This window comes from Crinia signifera, chromosome 4 (assembly GCF_055691185.1).
Source record: "Crinia signifera chromosome 4, ASM5569118v1, whole genome shotgun sequence".
Taxonomy (NCBI): Eukaryota; Metazoa; Chordata; class Amphibia; order Anura; family Myobatrachidae; genus Crinia; species Crinia signifera.
In genome coordinates, this window is record NC_139220.1 from 323,212,432 (window position 1) to 323,234,659 (window position 22,228).

General features: G+C 47.8%; 1 protein-coding gene across 2 annotated transcripts in view; it reads right to left on the reverse strand.

Moving 5' to 3' along the window:
• LOC146075961 (phospholipid scramblase 2-like) overlaps positions 1-22,228 on the reverse strand; it is a 39,114-nt gene continuing 16,886 nt past the window's right edge. For both annotated transcript variants that reach the window (XM_083185688.1, XM_083185689.1), the window contains 7 exons: positions 19,745-19,792; positions 19,174-19,298; positions 18,927-18,954; positions 18,655-18,812; positions 14,179-14,337; positions 11,198-11,338; positions 1-931 (listed from right to left, as the gene is read on the reverse strand). In XM_083185688.1, coding sequence (XP_083041814.1) covers positions 695-931; positions 11,198-11,338; positions 14,179-14,337; positions 18,655-18,812; positions 18,927-18,954; positions 19,174-19,298; positions 19,745-19,754 — 858 coding nt within the window. In that variant the 5' untranslated portion in view covers positions 19,755-19,792 and the 3' untranslated portion in view covers positions 1-694. The remainder of the gene's footprint in view (positions 932-11,197; positions 11,339-14,178; positions 14,338-18,654; positions 18,813-18,926; positions 18,955-19,173; positions 19,299-19,744; positions 19,793-22,228) is intronic.

Sequence of the window (22,228 nt, forward strand, 5' to 3'; positions counted from 1 at the left end):
TTTCTTCTTCATAAATCAAGATATGTTTATTATAGAGCTGCCTTCATAGTACAGAATTTGTAAATGAAATACAACAGCGATGCCAGTCATACTCATTCATATCAAGATTATGACTACGAATTTTCATATTCTTAGTAAATTTCCCCCTGTGATTGAAAAGTTGTATATTATGAGACCATATATATTCGGCCACACCAAGTTCTTACGATGAGTGCTGTGAATATTGTATGTATAATTACTGCCATCTTTATGATATAACTACTTAGAAGCCAGTCAAAATGGCGGCTTAGTCTCTATCTGCTCCTACGTCCGATTTATGTTTTCACAGCTTCCTCTACATATCCAGCAAGTTTTAAACAGATCATTTTGCTTTCACTTTCTGTTATGGAGTCATACTTTACCTAAGAAATGGTGAGGAGTAGTTAGTCTTTTATATATAAAGATATGTGATATTTTAAGGGTTGAAGACCTCAAATGTGTCCCTTACTAGGACGAGATATTGTCATTTCTTAGTAAGTTTGATGCCAAGGCCAGTGAAGAGAGTATCAGAACATTAACATGTAGCTCAGAAGCGGAGCAAAGCGATTTCACCGACTCTAAGGGAACTTTCATATTTTCCCTATACCAGATCATGAGAACCACCGCTGATAATTCTGCTGGATTCAAGGCTCCACCAACATATTATGAAGAATAACTAATCATCACCACCTCCGCCGTCTCCACCGCCACCACAGTCACCACCGCCGCCACCTCCACAGTCACCACCTCCACAGTCACCACCACCACTTCCCCAGTCCCCTCCTCCACAATGCCCACTATCATAACCGCCTCCACCGATGTCATCACTAAATTCAATTCCACCAGCGGTGGCACACCCACTGTCAGAATCTGAGAAAGTGCTGGTCGTAGTCATTTGGGTCACTCGAAAAGTCTGCATGAAAAAAAAACACAGTACTGTTAAAAATGGCAGTATTTGCAGCAATTCTTCAAGTACCGCATCTTATTTATAAAGGGTGCAAGGTGTGCGGTGCAGAACCAAGTGTCAAAGGGGCCACGCAATGTTTTCCCTGCACCCAAAGCATTTGTTTTCCACCTGATGAAAAATACCTGCTTCATTGGGTCTGTTCTACATTAATATGGCTTTGTGTCCCCACCTATGTTTCACCAATGGGCCAAGAAGGCCAACCACGTGGGGAAAGTTGAGTTAAAAGTTCAGGGATGACTCTCAGCCTTAATAAGCTAACCAGCCAATCAGCGGGGGCTCAGGAGACATCACCTAAACTTTGGTGTCCTGCATATAGAAGGTACAGTATGAACACCTGTTCTAGGATCAATGACATGTTGAAGAGTAACCGACTTACCTAACATTTCTTTCTGGGGTCGATTATCGGCATGTTAATCTACACAACTGACCATGTACAGGAATGCTCTGACCTAGAACCATCATGGATTACACAACTCACCATGTACAGGAATGCTATGACCTAGAACCGGCCGGGAAAACACAACTCACCATGTACAGGAATGCTCTGACCTAGAACTGGTCTGGAATACACATCTCACCATGTACAGGAATGCTCTGACCTAAAACCGGCCTGGAATACACAACTCACCATGTACAGGAATGCTCTGACCTAGAACCATCATGGATTACACAACTCACCATGTACAGGAATGCTCTGACCTAGAACCATCATGGATTACACAACTCACCATGTACAGGAATGCTCTGACCTAGAACCGGCCTGGAATACACAACTCACAGTGTACAGAAATGCTATGACCTAGAACCGGCCTGGAATACACAACTCACCATGTACAGGAATGCTCTGACCTAGAACCATCATGGATTACACAACTCACCATGTACAGGAATGCTCTGACCTAGAACCGGCCTGGAATACACAACTCACCATGTACAGAAATGATCTGACCTAGAACCGGCCTGGAATACACAACTCACCATGTACAGGAATGCTATTACCTAGAACCATCATGGATTACACAACTCACCATGTACAGGAATGCTCTGACCTAGAACTGGCATGGAATACACAACTCACAGTGTACAGAAATGCTCTGACCTAGAACCGGCCTGGAATACACAACTCACCATGTACAGGAATGCTCTGACCTAGAACCGGCCTGGAATACACAACTCACCATGTACAGGAATGCTATTACCTAGAACCGGTCTGGAATACACAACTCACCATGTACAGGAATGCTCTGACCTAGAACTGGCATGGATTACACAACTCACCATTTACAGAAATGCTCTGACCTAGAACCGGCCTGGAATACACAACTCACCATGCACAGAAATGCTCTGACCTAGAACCGGCCTGGAATACACAACTCACCATGTACAGGAATGCTATTACCTAGAACCGGTCTGGAATACACAACTCACCATGTACAGGCATGCTCTGACCTAGAACCACCCTGGAATACACAACTCACCATGTACAGGAATGCTCTGACCTTGAACCGGCCTGGAATACACAACTCACCATGTACAGGAATGCTCGGACCTAGAACCGGCCTGGTATACACAACATGTACAGGAATGCTCTGACCTAGAACCGGTCTGGGATACACAACTCACTATGTACAGTAATGATCGGACCTAGAACCGGCCTGGAATACAAAACTCACAGTGTACAGGAATGCTCTGATCTATAACTGTCCTGGAATACAAAACTCACCATGTACAGGAATGCTCTGACCTAGAACCAGCCTGAAATACACATCTCACCATGAACAGGAATGCTCTGACCTAGAACTGGTCTGGTATACACAACTCACTATGTACAGGAATCTTCTTACTTAGAACAGGCCTGGAATACACAACTGACCATGTACAGGAATCCTCTTACTTAGAACCGGCCTGGAATACACATCTCACCATGTACAGGAATGCTCTGACCTAGAACCGGCCTGGGATACACAACTCACCATGTACAGGAATCCCCTGACCTAGGACCGGCCTGGAGTACACATCTCACCATGTACAGGAATGCTCTGATCTAGAACCGGCCTGGAAAACACATCTCACCATTAACAGGAATGCTCTGACCTAGAACCGGCCTGGAATACATAACTCACCATGTACAGGAATGCTCTGACCTAGAACTGGCCTGGAATACACAACTCACCATGTACAGGAATGCTCTGACCTAGAACCGGCCTGGGATACACAACTCACCATGTACAGGAATGCTCTGACCTAAAACCGGCCTGTAATACACAGCTCACAATGTACAGAAATGCTCTGACCTAGAACTGGCCTGGAATACACAACTCACCATGTACAGGAATGCTCTGACCTAAAACCGGCCTGGAGTACACATCTCACCAATTACATTCCTGTACATGTTGAGATGTGTACTCTAGGCCGGTTCTAGGTCAGAGCATTCCTGTACATGGTGAGATGTGTACTCCAGGCCGGTTCTAGGTCAGAGCATTCCTGTACATGGTGATTTGTGTATTCCAGATCGGTTCTAGGTCAGAGGATTCCTGTACATGGTGAGTTGCTCTGACCTAGAACCGGCCTGGAATACACAACTCACCATGTACAGGAATGCTCTGACCTAGAACCGGTCTAGAATACACAACTCACCATGTACAGGCATGCTCTGACCTAGAATCGCCCTGGAATACACAGCTCACCATGTACAGGAATGCTCTGACCTAGAACCGGCCTGGTATACACAACTCACCATGTACAGGAATGCTCTGACCTAGAACCGGCCTGGTATACACAACTCACTATGTACAGGAATCCTCTTACTTAGAACCGGCCTGGAAAACACATCTCACCATAAACAGGAATGCTCTGACCTAGAACTGGCCTGGAATACACAACTCACCATGTACAGGAATGCTCTGACCTAGAACCGGCCTGGGATACACAACTCACCATGTACAGGAATGCTCTGACCTAAAACCGGCCTGTAATACACAGCTCACAATGTACAGAAATGCTCTGACCTAGAACTGGCCTGGAATACACAACTCACCATGTACAGGAATGCTCTGAACTAGAACCGGTCTGGAATACACAACTCACCACGTACAGGAATGCTCTGACCAAGAACCGGCCTGGAGTACACATCTCACCAATTACATTCCTGTACATGTTGAGATGTGTACTCCAGGCCGGTTCTAGGTCAGAGCATTCCTGTACATGGTGAGATGTGTACTCCAGGCCGGTTCTAGGTCAGAGCATTCCTGTACATGGTGATTTGTGTATTCCAGATCGGTTCTAGGTCAGAGGATTCCTGTACATGGTGAGTTGCTCTGACCTAGAACCGGCCTGGAATACACAACTCACCATGTACAGGAATGCTCTGACCTAGAACCAGTCTAGAATACACAACTCACCATGTACAGGCATGCTCTGACCTAGAACCGGTCTAGAATACACAACTCACCATGTACAGGCATGCTCTGACCTAGAACCGGTCTGGAATATGCAACTCACCACGTACAGGAATGCTCTGACCTAGAACCGGCCTGGAATACACAACTCACAATGTACAGGAATGCTCTGACCTAGAACCAGGCTGAAATACACATCTCACCATGTACAGGAATCCTCTTACTTAGAACCGGCCTGGAATACACAACTCACCATGTACAGGAATCCTCTGACCTAGAACTGGCCTGGGATACATAACTCACCGTGTACAGGAATGCTCTGACCTATAACTGGCCTGGAGTACACAACTCACCATATACAGGAATGCTTTGACCTAGAACCGGCCTGGAATACACAACTCACAATGTACAGGAATGCTCTGACCTACAACCAGCCTGGAATACACAAGTCACCATATACAAGAATGCTCTGACCTAGAACCGGCCTGGAATACACAACTCACCATATACAGGAATCCTCTTACTTAGAACCGGCCTGGAATACAAAACTCATCATGTACAGGAATTATCTGATCTAGAACCGGTCTGGAATACACATCTCACCATGTACAGGAATGCTCTGACCTAGAACCGGCCTGGAATACATAACTCACCATGTACAGGAATGCTGTGACCTAGAACCGGCCTAGGATACACAACTCACAATGTACAGGAATCCTCTGACCTAGGACCGGCATGGAGTACACATCTCACCATGTACAGGAATGCTCTGACCTAGAACCGGCCTGGAATACACAACTCACCATGTACAGGAATCCTCTTACTTAGAACTAGCCTAGAATACAAAACTCACCATGTACAGGAATCCTCTGACCAATAACTGTCCTGGAATACACAACTCACCATGTACAGAAATGCTCTGACCTAGAACCGGCCTGGAGTACACAACTCACCATATACAGGAATGCTTTGACCTAGAACCGGCCTGGAATACACAGGTCACTATGTACAGGAATGCTCTGACCTAGAATTGGCCTGGAATACACAACTCACCATGTACAGGAATGCTCTGACCTAGAACCAGCCTGGAATACACAACTCACCATGTACAGGAATCCTCTGACCTAGAACCGGCCTGGGATACACAACTCACCATGTACAGGAATGCTCTGACCTAAAACCGGCCTGGGATACACAACTCACAGTGTACAGGAATGCTCTGACCTAGAACCGGCCTGGAATACACATCTCACCATGTACAGGAATGCTCTGACTTAGAACCAGCCTGGAATACACAACTCACCATGTACAGGAATGCTCTGACCTAGAACCAGCCTGGAATACACAACTCACCATGTACAGGAATGCTCTGACCTAGAACCGGCCTGGGATACACTACTCACCATGTACAGAAATGCTCTGACCTAGAACCAGCCTGGAATACACAACTCACCATGTACAGGAATGCTCTGACCTAGAACCGGCCTGGGATACACTACTCACCATGTACAGAAATGCTCTGACCTAGAACCGGCCTGGAGTACACATCTCACCATGTACAGGAATGCTCTGACCTAGAACTGGCCTGGAATACACAACTCACCATGTACAGGAATGCTCTGACCTAGAACCGGCCTGGAATACACAACTCACCATGTACAGGAATGCTCTGACCTAGAACCGGCCTGGAGAACACATCTCACCATGTACAGGAATGCTCTAAATTTAGAACCGGCCTGGAATACACAACTCACCATGTACAGGAATGCTCTGACCTAGAACCGGCCTGGAGTACACAACTCACCATATACAGGAATCCTCTGACCAATAACTGTCCTGGAATACACAACTCACCATGTACAGAAATGCTCTGACCTAGAACCGGCCTGGAGTACACAACTCACCATATACAGGAATGCTTTGACCTAGAACCGGCCTGGAATACACAGGTCACTATGTACAGGAATGCTCTGACCTAGAATTGGCCTGGAATACACAACTCACCATGTACAGGAATGCTCTGACCTAGAACCAGCCTGGAATACACAACTCACCATGTACAGGAATCCTCTGACCTAGAACCGGCCTGGGATACACAACTCACCATGTACAGGAATGCTCTGATCTATAACTGTCCTTGAATACACAACTCACCATGTACATCCTCTTACTTAGAACCGGCCTGGAATACACAACTCACCATGTACAGGAATCCACTTACTTAGAACCGGCCTGGAATACACATCTCACCATGTACAGGAATGCTCTGACCTAGAACCAGCCTAGGATACACAACTCACAATGTACAGGAATCCCCTGACCTAGAACCGGCCTGGAGTACACATCTCACCATGTACAGGAATGCTCTGACCTAGAACTGGCCTGGAATACACAACTCACCATGTACAGGAATGCTCTGACCTAGAACTGGCCTGGAATACACAACTCACCATGTACAGGAATGCTCTGACCTAGAACTGGCCTGGAATACACAACTCACCATGTACAGGAATGCTCTGACCTAGAACCGGCCTGGGATACACTACTCACCATGTACAGGAATGCTCTGACCTAGAACCGGCCTGGGATACACTACTCACCATGTACAGAAATGCTCTGACCTAGAACCGGCCTGGAGTACACATCTCACCATGTACAGGAATGCTCTGACCTAGAACTGGCCTGGGATACACAACTCACAGTGTACAAGAATGCTCTGATTTAGAACCGGCCTGGAATACAAAACTCAACATGTACAGGAATGCTCTGACCTAGAACCGGCCTGGAATACACAACTCACCATGTACAGGAATCCTCTTACTTAGAACCAGCCTGGAATACAAAACTCACCATGTACAGGAATCCTCTGACCTATAACTGTCCTGGAATACACAGGTCACCATGTACAGGAATGCTCTGACCTAGAACCAGCCTGGAATACACAACTCACCATGTACAGGAATCCGCTGACCTAGAACCGGCCTGGGATACACAACTCACCATGTACAGGAATGCTCTGATCTATAACTGTCCTGGAATACACAACTCACCATGTACAGGAACGCTCTGACCTAGAACCGGCCTGGAGAACACAACTCGGTACTTATGTAATATCTGGGCTTACGTTTTTCTTATGAGACCGCATCCCCTCGCCACGCTTCGGGCACGGTGGCTCGCTGCGCTCGCCACACTATATAAAATAAACTCCATGCGTAGTTGGATAGTAGGGGTATGAAAAAATGGGGTGCATTTAACATGGGAGTCCAGATAATACATAAGTACCCACAACTCTCCATATACAGGAATGCTTTGACCTAGAACCAGCCTGAAATACACAACTCACAATGTACAGTGATGCTCTGACCTAGAACCGGCCTGGAGTACACAACTCACCATGTACATCCTCTTACTTAGAACCGGCCTGGAATACACAACTCACCATGTACAGGAATCCACAACTCACCATGTACAGGAATCCTCTTACTTAGAACCGGCCTGGAATACACATCTCACCATGTACAGGAATGCTCTGACCTAGAACCAGCCTAGGATACACAACTCACAATGTACAGGAATCCCCTGACCTAGAACCGGCCTGGAGTACACATCTCACCATGTACAGGAATGCTCTGACCTAGAACCGGGCTGGAATACACAACTCACCATGTACAGGAATGCTATGAGCTAGAACCGGACTGGAATACACAACTCACCATGTACAGGAATCCTCTGACCTAGAACCGGCCTGGAGTACACAACTCACCATATACAGGAATGCTTTGACCTAGAACCATCCTGGAATACACAACTCACCATATACAGGAATGCTCTGACCTAGAACCAGCCTGAAATACACATCTCACCATGTACAGGAATGCTCTGACCTAGAACCGGCCTGGAATACACAACTCACCATGTACAGGAATCCTCTGACCTAAAACCGGCCTGGGATACACAACTCACAGTGTACAGGAATGCTCTGACCTAGAACCGGCCTGGAATACACATCTCACCATGTACAGGAATGCTCTGACTTAGAACCAGCCTGGAATACACAACTCACCATGTACAGGAATGCTCTGACCTAGAACCAGCCTGGAATACACAACTCACCATGTACAGGAATGCTCTGACCTAGAACCGGCCTGGGATACACTACTCACCATGTACAGAAATGCTCTGACCTAGAACCAGCCTGGAATACACAACTCACCATGTACAGGAATGCTCTGACCTAGAACCGGCCTGGGATACACTACTCACCATGTACAGAAATGCTCTGACCTAGAACCGGCCTGGAGTACACATCTCACCATGTACAGGAATGCTCTGACCTAGAACTGGCCTGGAATACACAACTCACCATGTACAGGAATGCTCTGACCTAGAACCGGCCTGGAATACACAACTCACCATGTACAGGAATGCTCTGACCTAGAACCGGCCTGGAGAACACATCTCACCATGTACAGGAATGCTCTAAATTTAGAACCGGCCTGGAATACACAACTCACCATGTACAGGAATGCTCTGACCTAGAACTGGCCTGGAATACACAACTCACCATGTACAGGAATGCTCTGACCTAGAACTGGCCTGGAATACACAACTCACCATGTACAGGAATGCTCTGACCTAGAACCGGCCTGGGATACACTACTCACCATGTACAGAAATGCTCTGACCTAGAACCGGCCTGGAGTACACATCTCACCATGTACAGGAATGCTCGGACCTAGAACTGGCCTGGGATACACAACTCACAGTGTACAGGAATGCTCTGATTTAGAACCGGCCTGGTATACACAACTCACCATGTACAGGAATGCTCTGACCTAGAACTGGCCTGGAATACACAACTCACCATGTACAGGAATCCTCTGACCTAGAACCGGCCTGGAGTACACAACTCACCATATACAGGAATGCTTTGACCTAGAACCATCCTGGAATACACAACTCACCATATACAGGAATGCTCTGACCTAGAACCAGCCTGAAATACACATCTCACCATGTACAGGAATGCTCTGACCTAGAACCGGCCTGGAATACACAACTCACCATGTACAGGAATCCTCTGACCTAAAACCGGCCTGGGATACACAACTCACAGTGTACAGGAATGCTGACCTAGAACCGGCCTGGAATACACATCTCACCATGTACAGGAATGCTCTGACTTAGAACCAGCCTGGAATACACAACTCACCATGTACAGGAATGCTCTGACCTAGAACCAGCCTGGAATACACAACTCACCATGTACAGGAATGCTCTGACCTAGAACCGGCCTGGGATACACTACTCACCATATACAGAAATGCTCTGACCTAGAACCAGCCTGGAATACACAACTCACCATGTACAGGAATGCTCTGACCTAGAACCGGCCTGGGATACACTACTCACCATGTACAGAAATGCTCTGACCTAGAACCGGCCTGGAGTACACATCTCACCATGTACAGGAATGCTCTGACCTAGAACTGGCCTGGAATACACAACTCACCATGTACAGGAACGCTCTGACCTAGAACCGGCCTGGAATACACAACTCACCATGTACAGGAATGCTCTGACCTAGAACCGGCCTGGAGAACACATCTCACCATGTACAGGAATGCTCTAAATTTAGAACCGGCCTGGAATACACAACTCACCATGTACAGGAATGCTCTGACCTAGAACTGGCCTGGAATACACAACTCACCATGTACAGGAATGCTCTGACCTAGAACTGGCCTGGAATACACAACTCACCATGTACAGGAATGCTCTGACCTAGAACCGGCCTGGGATACACTACTCACCATGTACAGAAATGCTCTGACCTAGAACCGGCCTGGAGTACACATCTCACCATGTACAGGAATGCTCGGACCTAGAACTGGCCTGGGATACACAACTCACAGTGTACAGGAATGCTCTGATTTAGAACCGGCCTGGTATACACAACTCACCATGTACAGGAATGCTCTGACCTAGAACTGGCCTGGAATACACATCTCACCATGTACAGGAATGCTCTGACCTAGAACTGGCCTGGAATACACAACTCACCATGTACAGGAATGCTCTGACCTAGAACCGGCCTGGAATACACATCTCACCATGTACAGGAATGCTCTGACCTAGAACCGGCCTGGAGTACACATCTCACCATGTACAGGAATGCTCTGACCTAGAACTGGCCTGGAATACACAACTCACCATGTACAGGAATGCTCTGACCTAGAACCGGCCTGGAATACACAACTCACCATGTACAGGAATGCTCTGACCTAGAACCGGCCTGGAGAACACATCTCACCATGTACAGGAATGCTCTAAATTTAGAACCGGCCTGGAATACACAACTCACCATGTACAGGAATGCTCTGACCTAGAACTGGCCTGGAATACACAACTCACCATGTACAGGAATGCTCTGACCTAGAACTGGCCTGGAATACACAACTCACCATGTACAGGAATGCTCTGACCTAGAACCGGCCTGGGATACACTACTCACCATGTACAGAAATGCTCTGACCTAGAACCGGCCTGGAGTACACATCTCACCATGTACAGGAATGCTCGGACCTAGAACTGGCCTGGGATACACAACTCACAGTGTACAGGAATGCTCTGATTTAGAACCGGCCTGGTATACACAACTCACCATGTACAGGAATGCTCTGACCTAGAACTGGCCTGGGATACACAACTCACAATGTACAGGAATGCTCTGACCTAGAACTAGCCTGAAATACACAACTCACCATGTACAGGAATGCTCTGACCTAGAACCGGCCTGGAATACACAACTCACCATGTACAGGAATGCACCCAGGATTAAAGCTTTCAGTGTTGCTGCCAAGTCCAAGGGAAACTGGAAGATGACCTGGGAAGATTTTTTTTTCCCATATTTCCGTATGTTGGCCACAGGGCGATTCCCATTTACACTGAGTATCTGAGGATGAGAGGATGAGCAGCTGTTACTTTCAGAAAACATCTAAAAAGGACACAGAAGAAAAGTAGAAGTATATTACACACTACTATCATTTACACACAATACTCACCTATTGGTCCACCGCTGCTTTGTCCTCTTCCCCAGTAGAATCCAAGTGGGCGGACCTGTGGAAGGAAATTATACTTACCCACTCTTCCGGTGAAGATCTTTCCAAGTAGCATCTCAGGACAGGTAAAATGAAAAGAATGCCAGTACACGTACCAAGGCAGACCGGGAGTAGCGCGATTGGCCACTCATGAGCCGAGTTTTAGGGAAACTCTGCTCCTGATTGGCTGATGATTGCTGTGTGCACTAAACTTGTACTTTTTTCTGTGTCTTTGTCTTATCTATCTATTTGTTATGTTGTAGAACTACAAGACCCTTTAATTGCCCCACATGCTGGGACTTGTGGTTCTCCAAGTCCCTGCATGCAGTGCATTCTTGCTGGGACTTGTATTTCCACAACGATTTTTTTCACACTTAAAATCAACCCGGGCAGTGTTAATTCTGGAGGGGGGGGGACCCCACTCCCCCAGGTCCCTGTCTGGACTGAACAGTCAGGGGGATAATGCTTTGGCCGGGGGAACTAGTATAAATAGTTTCTCCCGGCTGTGGCATTACCCTACTGGCTGTTTGGGCCAAGTGCTGGTTCTCAAAATACGGGGGACCCCTACTCATTTTGTCTGACTGATCCGTGCAGGCTTCAGCCAAATACGCCTGGAAAATGACTGTTTTCCCATGCATATTTTTGGGGTAAATTATGTTAGTAAATTTGGAATCACCATTCGAATGAATGGTGATTCGTATTCGGATCCTATCAATGGCATATACATTCATATGAGGAAATACGCCTGCAATACGAATGGATAGAATTTAGCCATTTGTCCTTAGCAAATTTCCCCTTCAGAGTCTATCTACAATGTGTATTACAATAAGGATGAACGGATTGGATTCCTCAGAACATCGGGATCTTAAAATTAAAGGCACAATATTATCCCTTAACTAGGACCTTTCAAACCGTGATGTGCGGTGATATCGGTGGCTTTTGAGGTACCCTAATCCACCCCTTGCACTTTTGGAGGTGACATGGTTACCAAAATACAACGGACAAAATTCTGCTTCCAGGGTTTGCAGCCTCTTTTTCTACTTGTGGCTTAGCCCCGGGTAGGAGAGGCAGGGGAGGCACTGCCTCCCCTGACTGCACATCCCTGCTTTCAAAGTACTGTAAAGCCAGAATTCCGTGTGCTCAATGGCTGATATTTACCTTACAGGACCTACGCTGCGCTCGCCACGCTTCTGGCTCGGTGGCTCGTTGCGCTCGCCACACTATATAAAAGCAACTCCACGCCGATGTGGATGGTGGGGGTATGAAAAGGTCGTAGGACGCGTTCCGCTGCACTCGCCACGCTTCGGGGTGGCGTGGATAGTGGTGGTGTTTTAGGAACACATTACACATGCAAATTCATACAGCTGACACAGTAATGACGACATGTGTTACCTATTAACTAATTTACTGAAATCGCATCGCAATATATATATATATATATATATATATATATATATATATATATATATATATATATATATATATATATATACATACACACACACACACACACACATATACATATATATATATACACACACACACACTGCTACAAAAAAAAAATGGAACACTAACATAACACCCTAGATCTGAGTGAATTAAATATTCTTATTAAATACTTTGTTCTTTACATAGTTGAATGTGCTGACAACAAAATCACACAAAAATGATCAATGGAATTCAAATTTATGGAGGTCTGGATTTGGAGTCACACTCAAAATTAAAGTGGAAAAACACACTACAGGCTGATCCAACTATGATGTAATGTTTTAAACAAGTCAAAATGAGGCTCAGTAGTGTGTGTGGCCTCCACGTGCCTGTATGACCTCCCTACAACGCCTGGGCATGCTCTGATGAGGTGGCGGATGGTCTCCTGAGGGATCTCCTCCCAGACCTGGACTAAAGCAATCGCCAACTCCTGGACAGTCTGTGGGGCAACGTGGCGTTGGTGGATGGAGCGAGACATGATGTCCCAGATTGGATTCAGGTCTGGGGAACTGGCGGGCCAGTCCATAGCATCAATGCCTTCGTCTTGCAGGCACTGCTGACACACTCCAGACACATGAGGTCTAGCATTGTCTTGCATTAGGAGGAACCCAGGGCCTGCTTCTGGGTTGTTGCCCTCCTCCGGCCTCCTCCACGTCTCCTGATGTACTGGCCTGTCTCCTGGTAGCACCTCCATGCTCTGGGCACTATGCTGACAGACACAGCAAACCTTCTTGCCATAGCTCGCATTGATGTGCCATCCTGGATGAGCTGCACTACCTGAGCCACTTGTGCGGGTTGTAGACTCCGTCTCATGCTACCACTACAGTGAAAGCACCGCCAGCTGTCAAAAGTGACCAAACCATCAGCCAGAAAGCACAGGAGCTGAGAAGTTGTCTGTGGTCACCACCTGCAGAACATCTCCTTTATTGGGGGTATCTTGCTAATTGCCTATTATTTCCACCTGTTGTCTATTCCATTTGCACAACAGCATGTGAAATTGTCAATCAGTGTTGCTTCCTAAGTGGACAGTGTGATGTCACAGAAGTGTGATTGACTTGGAGTTACATTGTGTTGTTTAAGTGTTCCCTTTATTTTTTTGAGCAGTATATAAATATAGACACACGCACACACACACACACGCACACGCACACACACCCACCCAGTATAACTAGCTGTACCGAGTTACACTAACGATCCTGCTCCTCACCTCAATAGTGTTGTCAGAGTCCGAGTCCAGGTATATGGGCAGCCGGGCTGAGAACACAGGTTCCCGGTTATCCGTCTGGATGGAGACGTTCAGCTCCCTAGATGAGTTGGTACTGGTGACAACCCCTATGGGTTGGCTGGACCCGGTGATTATCCTCAGCTGGGGGGAAACCTTTGGTTATATTTGTGGAACAGGTGTATATTTATTCTGCTCTTTTATTCTAAAGGAAACCGCACTGTGACCCACAGTCTATAGGATGACCGGTACTTGTGTACTAGCACGGCGCCCATCGCATCGCAGACCATAAGGCATGTGATGCGATGGCACCCGATGTTATACAATTTTAAATTATATACCATCGAATTGTATGGCATTGTATCGCATATACAATGGTATGCGATTTAAAATTGTATAAGCACCCTAAAGGGTTTTCCCATGTTAAAAGTGGCCCCACTAACTTAATTAAACGTGTTGGGCGCTTACTATGTTAAAAGCACCCCCCAACGGCACCCCCACTATCAACGCCAACCCGAAGCATGGCGAGCACAGCGGTACGCGTCCTACAACCTTTTCATACCCCCACTATCCATGTCGGCGTGGAGTTGATTTTATATAGTGTAGCGAGCGCAGCGAGGGGACGCGGACTACATGTAAAGTAATACGCGTCCCCTCGCTGCGCTCGCCACGCTTCGGGTTCACGTTCATAGTGGGGGTGGCGTGGGGGTGCATTTAACATTGTAAGCCCCCATTAGGGTGCTTATACAATTAAACATCGTATAGGGGGCTTATACAATTTTAAATCGCATCGGGTGTATGCCATGCGATGCGATGTTATTATATGTCGTGCGACCAAATATCGTGGGCGCCGTGCTAGTACACAAGTACCGGATGACCTTTTGTCAATGTCAGGTTCTATCTAAGCAGCTAAAAGTCATGCAGGCGTGTAGCTCCCTTCTGTCACACAGGCGCGTCTCCTCCCTTCTGTCACACAGGCGCGTCTCCTCCCTTCTGTCACACAGGCGCGTCTCCTCCCTTCTGTCACACAGGCGCGTCTCCTCCCTTCTGTCACACAGGCGCGTCTCCTCCCTTCTGTCACACAGGCGCGTCTCCTCCCTTCTGTCACACAGGCGCGTCTCCTCCCTTCTGTCACACAGGCGCGTCTCCTCCCTTCTGTCACACAGGCGCGTCTCCTCCCTTCTGTCACACAGGCGCGTCTCCTCCCTTCTGTCACACAGGCGCGTCTCCTCCCTTCTGTCACACAGGCGCGTCTCCTCCCTTCTGTCACACAGGCGCGTCTCCTCCCTTCTGTCACACAGGCGCGTCTCCTCCCTTCTGTCACACAGGCGCGTCTCCTCCCTTCTGTCACACAGGCGCGTCTCCTCCCTTCTGTCACACAGGCGCGTCTCCTCCCTTCTGTCACACAGGCGCGTCTCCTCCCTTCTGTCACACAGGCGCGTCTCCTCCCTTCTGTCACACAGGCGCGTCTCCTCCCTTCTGTCACACAGGCGCGTCTCCTCCCTTCTGTCACACAGGCGCGTCTCCTCCCTTCTGTCACACAGGCGCGTCTCCTCCCTTCTGTCACACAGGCGCGTCTCCTCCCTTCTGTCACACAGGCGCGTCTCCTCCCTTCTGTCACACAGGCGCGTCTCCTCCCTTCTGTCACACAGGCGCGTCTCCTCCCTTCTGTCACACAGGCGCGTCTCCTCCCTTCTGTCACACAGGCGCGTCTCCTCCCTTCTGTCACACAGGCGCGTCTCCTCCCTTCTGTCACACAGGCGCGTCTCCTCCCTTCTGTCACACAGGCGCGTCTCCTCCCTTCTGTCACACAGGCGCGTCTCCTCCCTTCTGTCACACAGGCGCGTCTCCTCCCTTCTGTCACACAGGCGCGTCTCCTCCCTTCTGTCACACAGGCGCGTCTCCTCCCAACTGTCACACAGGCGTGTCCCTCCCTTCTGTCACACAGGCGCGTCTCCTCCCTTCTGTCACACAGGCGCGTCTCCTCCCTTCTGTCACACAGGCGCGTCTCCTCCCTTCTGTCACACAGGCGCGTCTCCTCCCTTCTGTCACACAGGCGCGTCTCCTCCCTTCTGTCACACAGGCGCGTCTCCTCCCTTCTGTCACACAGGCGCGTCTCCTCCCTTCTGTCACACAGGCGCGTCTCCTCCCTTCTGTCACACAGGCGCGTCTCCTCCCTTCTGTCACACAGGCGCGTCTCCTCCCTTCTGTCACACAGGCGCGTCTCCTCCCAACTGTCACACAGGCGCGTCTCCTCCCTTCTGTCACACAGGCGCGTCTCCTCCCTTCTGTCACACAGGCGCGTCTCCTCCCTTCTGTCACACAGGCGCGTCTCCTCCCAACTGTCACACAGGCGTGTCCCTCCCAACTGTCACACAGGCGCGTCTCCTCCCTACTGTCACACAGGCGCGTACCTCCCAACTGTCACACAGGCATGTCCCTCCCAACTGTCACACAGTTCCCCCCGTCACATGGAACGCTCCCCATGTGCTGCATTCTCCATATTCAAATACACCTTAGTTTAACAAATGTTTAAGTGTAATGATTTAATTTTGCTTCTTTCGAATTCCAATGCAAAGGTCAGGGGTCATAGGGATTTTCCATTATTAAGGGGGCCCAGTCTTACTAGATACCCAAAGCCCAGGAAAGGCCACAAAAATGTACCCCTTCCATAGAGACATGGCATTTACTACAGCATGGGCCAGCCCCGACCATGTTGGTGCAGTAGGCAAAACACTAGCGGGTGCCCCCATAATAGATGCCACCTCAAAGCAGCCAACTGCCATTTAAATGCCTTGAGTACCTTTGTGCCCCTATATATCCCTCAGAGCCCCTTCATGCCCCTATATATCCCTCAGAGCCTTCATCATGCCCCTATATATCGCTCAGAGCCCCTTCATGCCCCTATATATCCCTCAGAGCCCCTTCATGTCCCTATATATCGCTCAGAGCCTTCATCATGCCCTATATATCCCTCAGAGCCTTCATCATGCCCCTATATATCCCTCAGAGCCTTCATCATGCCCTATATATCCCTCAGAGCCTTCATCATGCCCTATATATCCCTCAGAGCCCCTTCATGCCCCTATATATCCCTCAGAGCCCCTTCATGCCCCTATATATCCCTCAGAGCCCCTTCATGCCCCTATATATCCCTCAGAGCCCCTTCATGCCCCTATATATCCCTCAGAGCCCCTTCATGCCCCTATATATCCCTCAGAGCCCCTTCATGCCCCTATATATCCCTCAGAGCCCCTTCATGCCCCTATATATCCCTCAGAGCCCCTTCATGCCCCTATATATCCCTCAGAGCCCCTTCATGCCCCTATATATCCCTCAGAGCCCCTTCATGCCCCTATATATCCCTCAGAGCCCCTTCATGCCCCTACATATCCCTCAGAGCCCCTACATATCCCTCAGAGCCCCTACATATCCCTCAGAGCCCCTACATATCCCTCAGAGCCCCTTCATGCCCCTATATATCCCTCAGAGCCCCTTCATGCCCCTATATATCCCTCAGAGCCCCTACATGCCCCTATATCCCTCAGAGCCCCTACATGCCCCCATATATCACTCAAAACTTTCTTCATGCCACTATATATCCCTCAGAGCCCCTTCATGCCCCTATATATCCCTCAGAGCCCCTTCATGCCCCTATATATTGCTCAGAGCCCCTTCATGCCCCTAATCCATCAGAGCCCCTTCATTCCCCTCTATATATCCCTCAAAGCCCCTTCATGCCCCTACAAAACCCTCAGAGCCCCTTCATGCCCCTATATATTGCTTAGAGCCCCTTCACAGCCCCTATATATAAACCTCAGAGCCCCTTCATGCCCCTATATAACCCTCAGAGCCCCTTCATGCCCCTATATATCCCTCAGAGCCCCCTGGTGCTCCTATATTTCCCTCAGAGCCCCTCATGCCCCTATATATCCCTCGGAGCCCCTTTGTGCCCCTATATTTCCCTCAGAGCCCCTCATGCCCTTCTATATCCCTCAGAGCCTCTTTGTGCCCCTGCATATAACTCAGAGCCCCTTCATGTCCCTATATTTCCCTCAGAGCCCCTCATGCCCTTCATGCCCCTATATATCCCTCGGAGCCCCTTTGTGCCCCTATATTTCCCTCAGAGCCCCTCATGCCCTTCTATATCCCTCAGAGCCTCTTTGTGCCCCTGCATATAACTCAGAGCCCCTTCATGTCCCTATATTTCCCTCAGAGCCCCTCATGCCCTTCATGCCCCTATATATCCCTCGGAGCCCCTTTGTGCCCCTATATTTCCCTCAGAGCCCCTCATGCCCTTCTATATCCCTCAGAGCCTCTTTGTGCCCCTGCATATAACTCAGAGCCCCCTGGTGCTCCTATAAATTGATGAATGTGTAGTGGAAATGACGTCATAGTAATGTTAGACCCAGAGTTCTGGGTAATTAGGATCACACAGGTTGTATGGCGTGATGGACTTACATAGGTTTCTTCTCCGCAGCATCCACCACTGGTGACCAAAAACATTGTCATTACATCTCTCTTGGAAAAGTCTCTGAGTCTCAGGTTCAAGGAGGGTCCACAGCACTCTGCCTCCTGATGTACAGAGAAAAGAACCTGCCCAGCAGCTGTCTGAAATACTGAATGATAGGACAATGAGGACCACAGAGAAGGATCCGGGGTCTAGCTCCGCCTACAAGGTGTGGCTCCTCCTCATAGTGCGGCACAATATAAAGTGACCGGAAATGTCTTACCTTGGTCCTTCAATATCACCTCCTCCACCTAGAAACATAGGAACCCAATTACCCTCACTGTGTACAATACCTTGTCCTAGATCATGTATATGGAGGAAATTGCTTATAATAAGTTATGTTGCCCATAGCAACCAATCATTTACTAGGATGAAATAGGGAAATTATAGAACCACGATTGGTTGCTATGCGCAACAAGCTTTATTACAATTTACACCTAAAAGACTCTATGAACTATGGTGTCTCTCACCTCTACAAGGCACTGCAACCCCGGAGGTGCCACAGCGAGGGGCTGCTGTACCTGGTCCTGGTGGGCAGGCGTGGAATTACTTTGCCACTGAGGTTGGGTGCGGATGGGTCCAACGTCATAAGATCCTGAACAGCCAGTGATAAGTACATTATATCAGTACACTCATAACGTACAATATGGGGGGTCATGTACACCCCTGCTATGGGTTATATAGAGGAGCTGCACACGGGCCTCCTGCTCTCATACAATGTCCCTGCTGGGAAACATGGTTTGAGGATATGTAGCTCTCATAAATCAGCACTTTGCTCAGGATGGAAGCTGGGACAGCAGACACAAACATCGATGGAGGAGATGGTTTCACAACCATCGGTGCTACAGAGCAATTCTATCCCCAATTTAAATATTCCAAAAATGCACATCGACCTTCCTACATGTCGACCATTTGTATATGTCGTCCTTGTGCATGTCGAGCATATGGACTGTCTACCACTCATTGGATGACATATATTGCACATAAGAGTACATGGCTGGAGTGTTATATACATACATCTCACAGGAGCCCAGATCTCACCTGTTGCCATGGCTACCAGACAGCGAGCAGCTGGTTATGTATCACCCTCTGTAACAGAGATAATACAGGTCAGTCAGGTCATTACAGCTGCTGATTACAGTGATAATGTGCTGTGCTATACTGCTTCTCTGGTCTGCCAGCCTCGGTATCTGTCCTTTTCACAGCACCACTTCCCTCACTATGTATGTCTCAGTATCTGGCCTTACCCTGTGTGTATGATAAGTAGCACAGCACCATTTCCCTCACTATGTATGTCTCAGTATCTGGCCTTACCCTGTGTGTATGATAAGCAGCACAGCACCATTTCCCTCACTATGTATGTCTCAGTATCTGGCCTTACTCTCAGTATATGATAAGCAGCACAGCACCATTTCCCTCACTATGTATGTCTCAGTATCTGGCCTTACCCTGTGTGTATGATAAGTAGCACAGCACCATTTCCCTCACTATGTATGTCTCAGTATCTGGCCTTACCCTGTGTGTATGATAAGTAGCACAGCACCATTTCCCTCACTATGTATGTCTCAGTATCTGGCCTTACTCTCAGTATATGATAAGCAGCACAGCACCATTTCCCTCACTATGTAAGTCTCAGTATCTGGCCTTATTCTGTGTGTATGATAATCAGCACAGCACCACTTCCCTCACTATGTACGTCTCAGTATCTGTCCTTAGCCTGTGTGTATGAATAGCAGCACAGCACCACTTCCCTCACTATGTACAGTACGTCTCAGTATCTGTCCTTAGCCTGTGTGTATGATAAGCAGCACAGCACCATTTCCCTCACTATGTATGTCTCAGTATCTGGCCTTACCCTGTGTGTATGATAAGCAGCACAGCACCACTTCCCTCACTATGTATGTCTCAGTATCTGGCCTTACTCTCAGTATATGATAAGCAGCACAGCACCATTTCCCTCACTATGTAAGTCTCAGTATCTGGCCTTATTCTGTGTGTATGATAATCAGCACAGCACCACTTCCCTCACTATGTACGTCTCAGTATCTGTCCTTAGCCTGTGTGTATGAATAGCAGCACAGCACCACTTCCCTCACTATGTATGTCTCAGTATCTGGCCTTACTCTCAGTATATGATAAGCAGCACAGCACCATTTCCCTCACTATGTAAGTATCAGTATCTGCCCTTACCCTGCATGTATGATAAGCAGCACAGCACCACTTCCCTCACTATGTACAGTACGTCTCAGTATCTGTCCTTACCCTGTGTATGATAAGCAGCACAGCAACACTCCCCTCACTATTTTATTTAACATTTTTATTAACGATATTGGGATAGGGTTACTCAGCAATGTATCCATCTTTGCGGACGATACAAAACTGAGCAGAGTTATTAAATCATCAGAAGATGTCACTGCGCTTCAAAATGATCTTGACCATCTAGATGAGTGGGCAAAAAAGATGAGGTTCAATGTGAACAAATGCAAGGTCATGCACCTAGGGAGACATAACCAGTGTGCTAGTTATAACCTAAGCGGGGATGAATTGGGTAATTCAGTACTCGAAAAGGATCTAGGAGTCCAAATAGACAACAAACTGGGGTGTAGTGCTAAATGTAATATAGGAATGTGGTTTTTGGATTCCGCACTAGGTTTTTCCCACCTAGGGTGAGGGAGATCAAGAGAGATCTATTCTCGCCTGTGGTGGGGGGCGGCCTGGGTGGCCTATAACCAAGTCTCTAGAAAACAATTTATAGTTCCCGAATTGGGTGCAGCTATTTTGAAGAGTTGGTGGTGCTCCCCTGAGTCCGAATGTACAATGGCAGTGGAAAGGAGAAAAGAGGACTCTCTTTGTGGGGCACTCTTGCTATGTCAAATGATAGTTTTTAAAACGTAACTTTTATTTATTTTCTTTTAAAATAATTGGGACAGAAAGGCCTTCTGTATAGGATAAGAAAAATAAATTAGTCCCTTTTGCAGTGAGCTTTTATCATATCTGCTATGCACAGGGGGATATATTAAATTAATGGAAAGGGTGATTCCCCCTCTGGGGGTCTTAAATGTCTGGGGATCTTAAAAGTCTGGGGATCGTTATGGAGGCTGATGTATTTTATTCGAATCCTGTGTTGGGTAATTTGAGGGGTATATTCCCTATTTGTGATATAGGATTCAGAATATATTTTTTTTTTTTTATGAGGGAGGAATTCCCTCGGTGGAGGAGACTGCTGTTATATCAGAGTACCTGATATTAATAATCGGGGTCTGGCTGCAGCAAATGGAAGTTTGTGATAGCAGGGTCTGGCTGCAGTACAGAGGTGTCTGACAGCAGAGTGTGTCTTCTGGTTACAGAAACTGTTTTCGCTACATTCAAAATTGCAACAAAGTTTTATTCGATGTTGCTAAAGTCTGGTTCTGTCTATTGCTTTGGTGTCCTAAGGAAACAATTATGCGTTTTAAATAATTCACATTCCAGGGATCACCTATGCTCAATAGTGTATGCGGGTTGCTTGTGCCACCCAGTGTAACC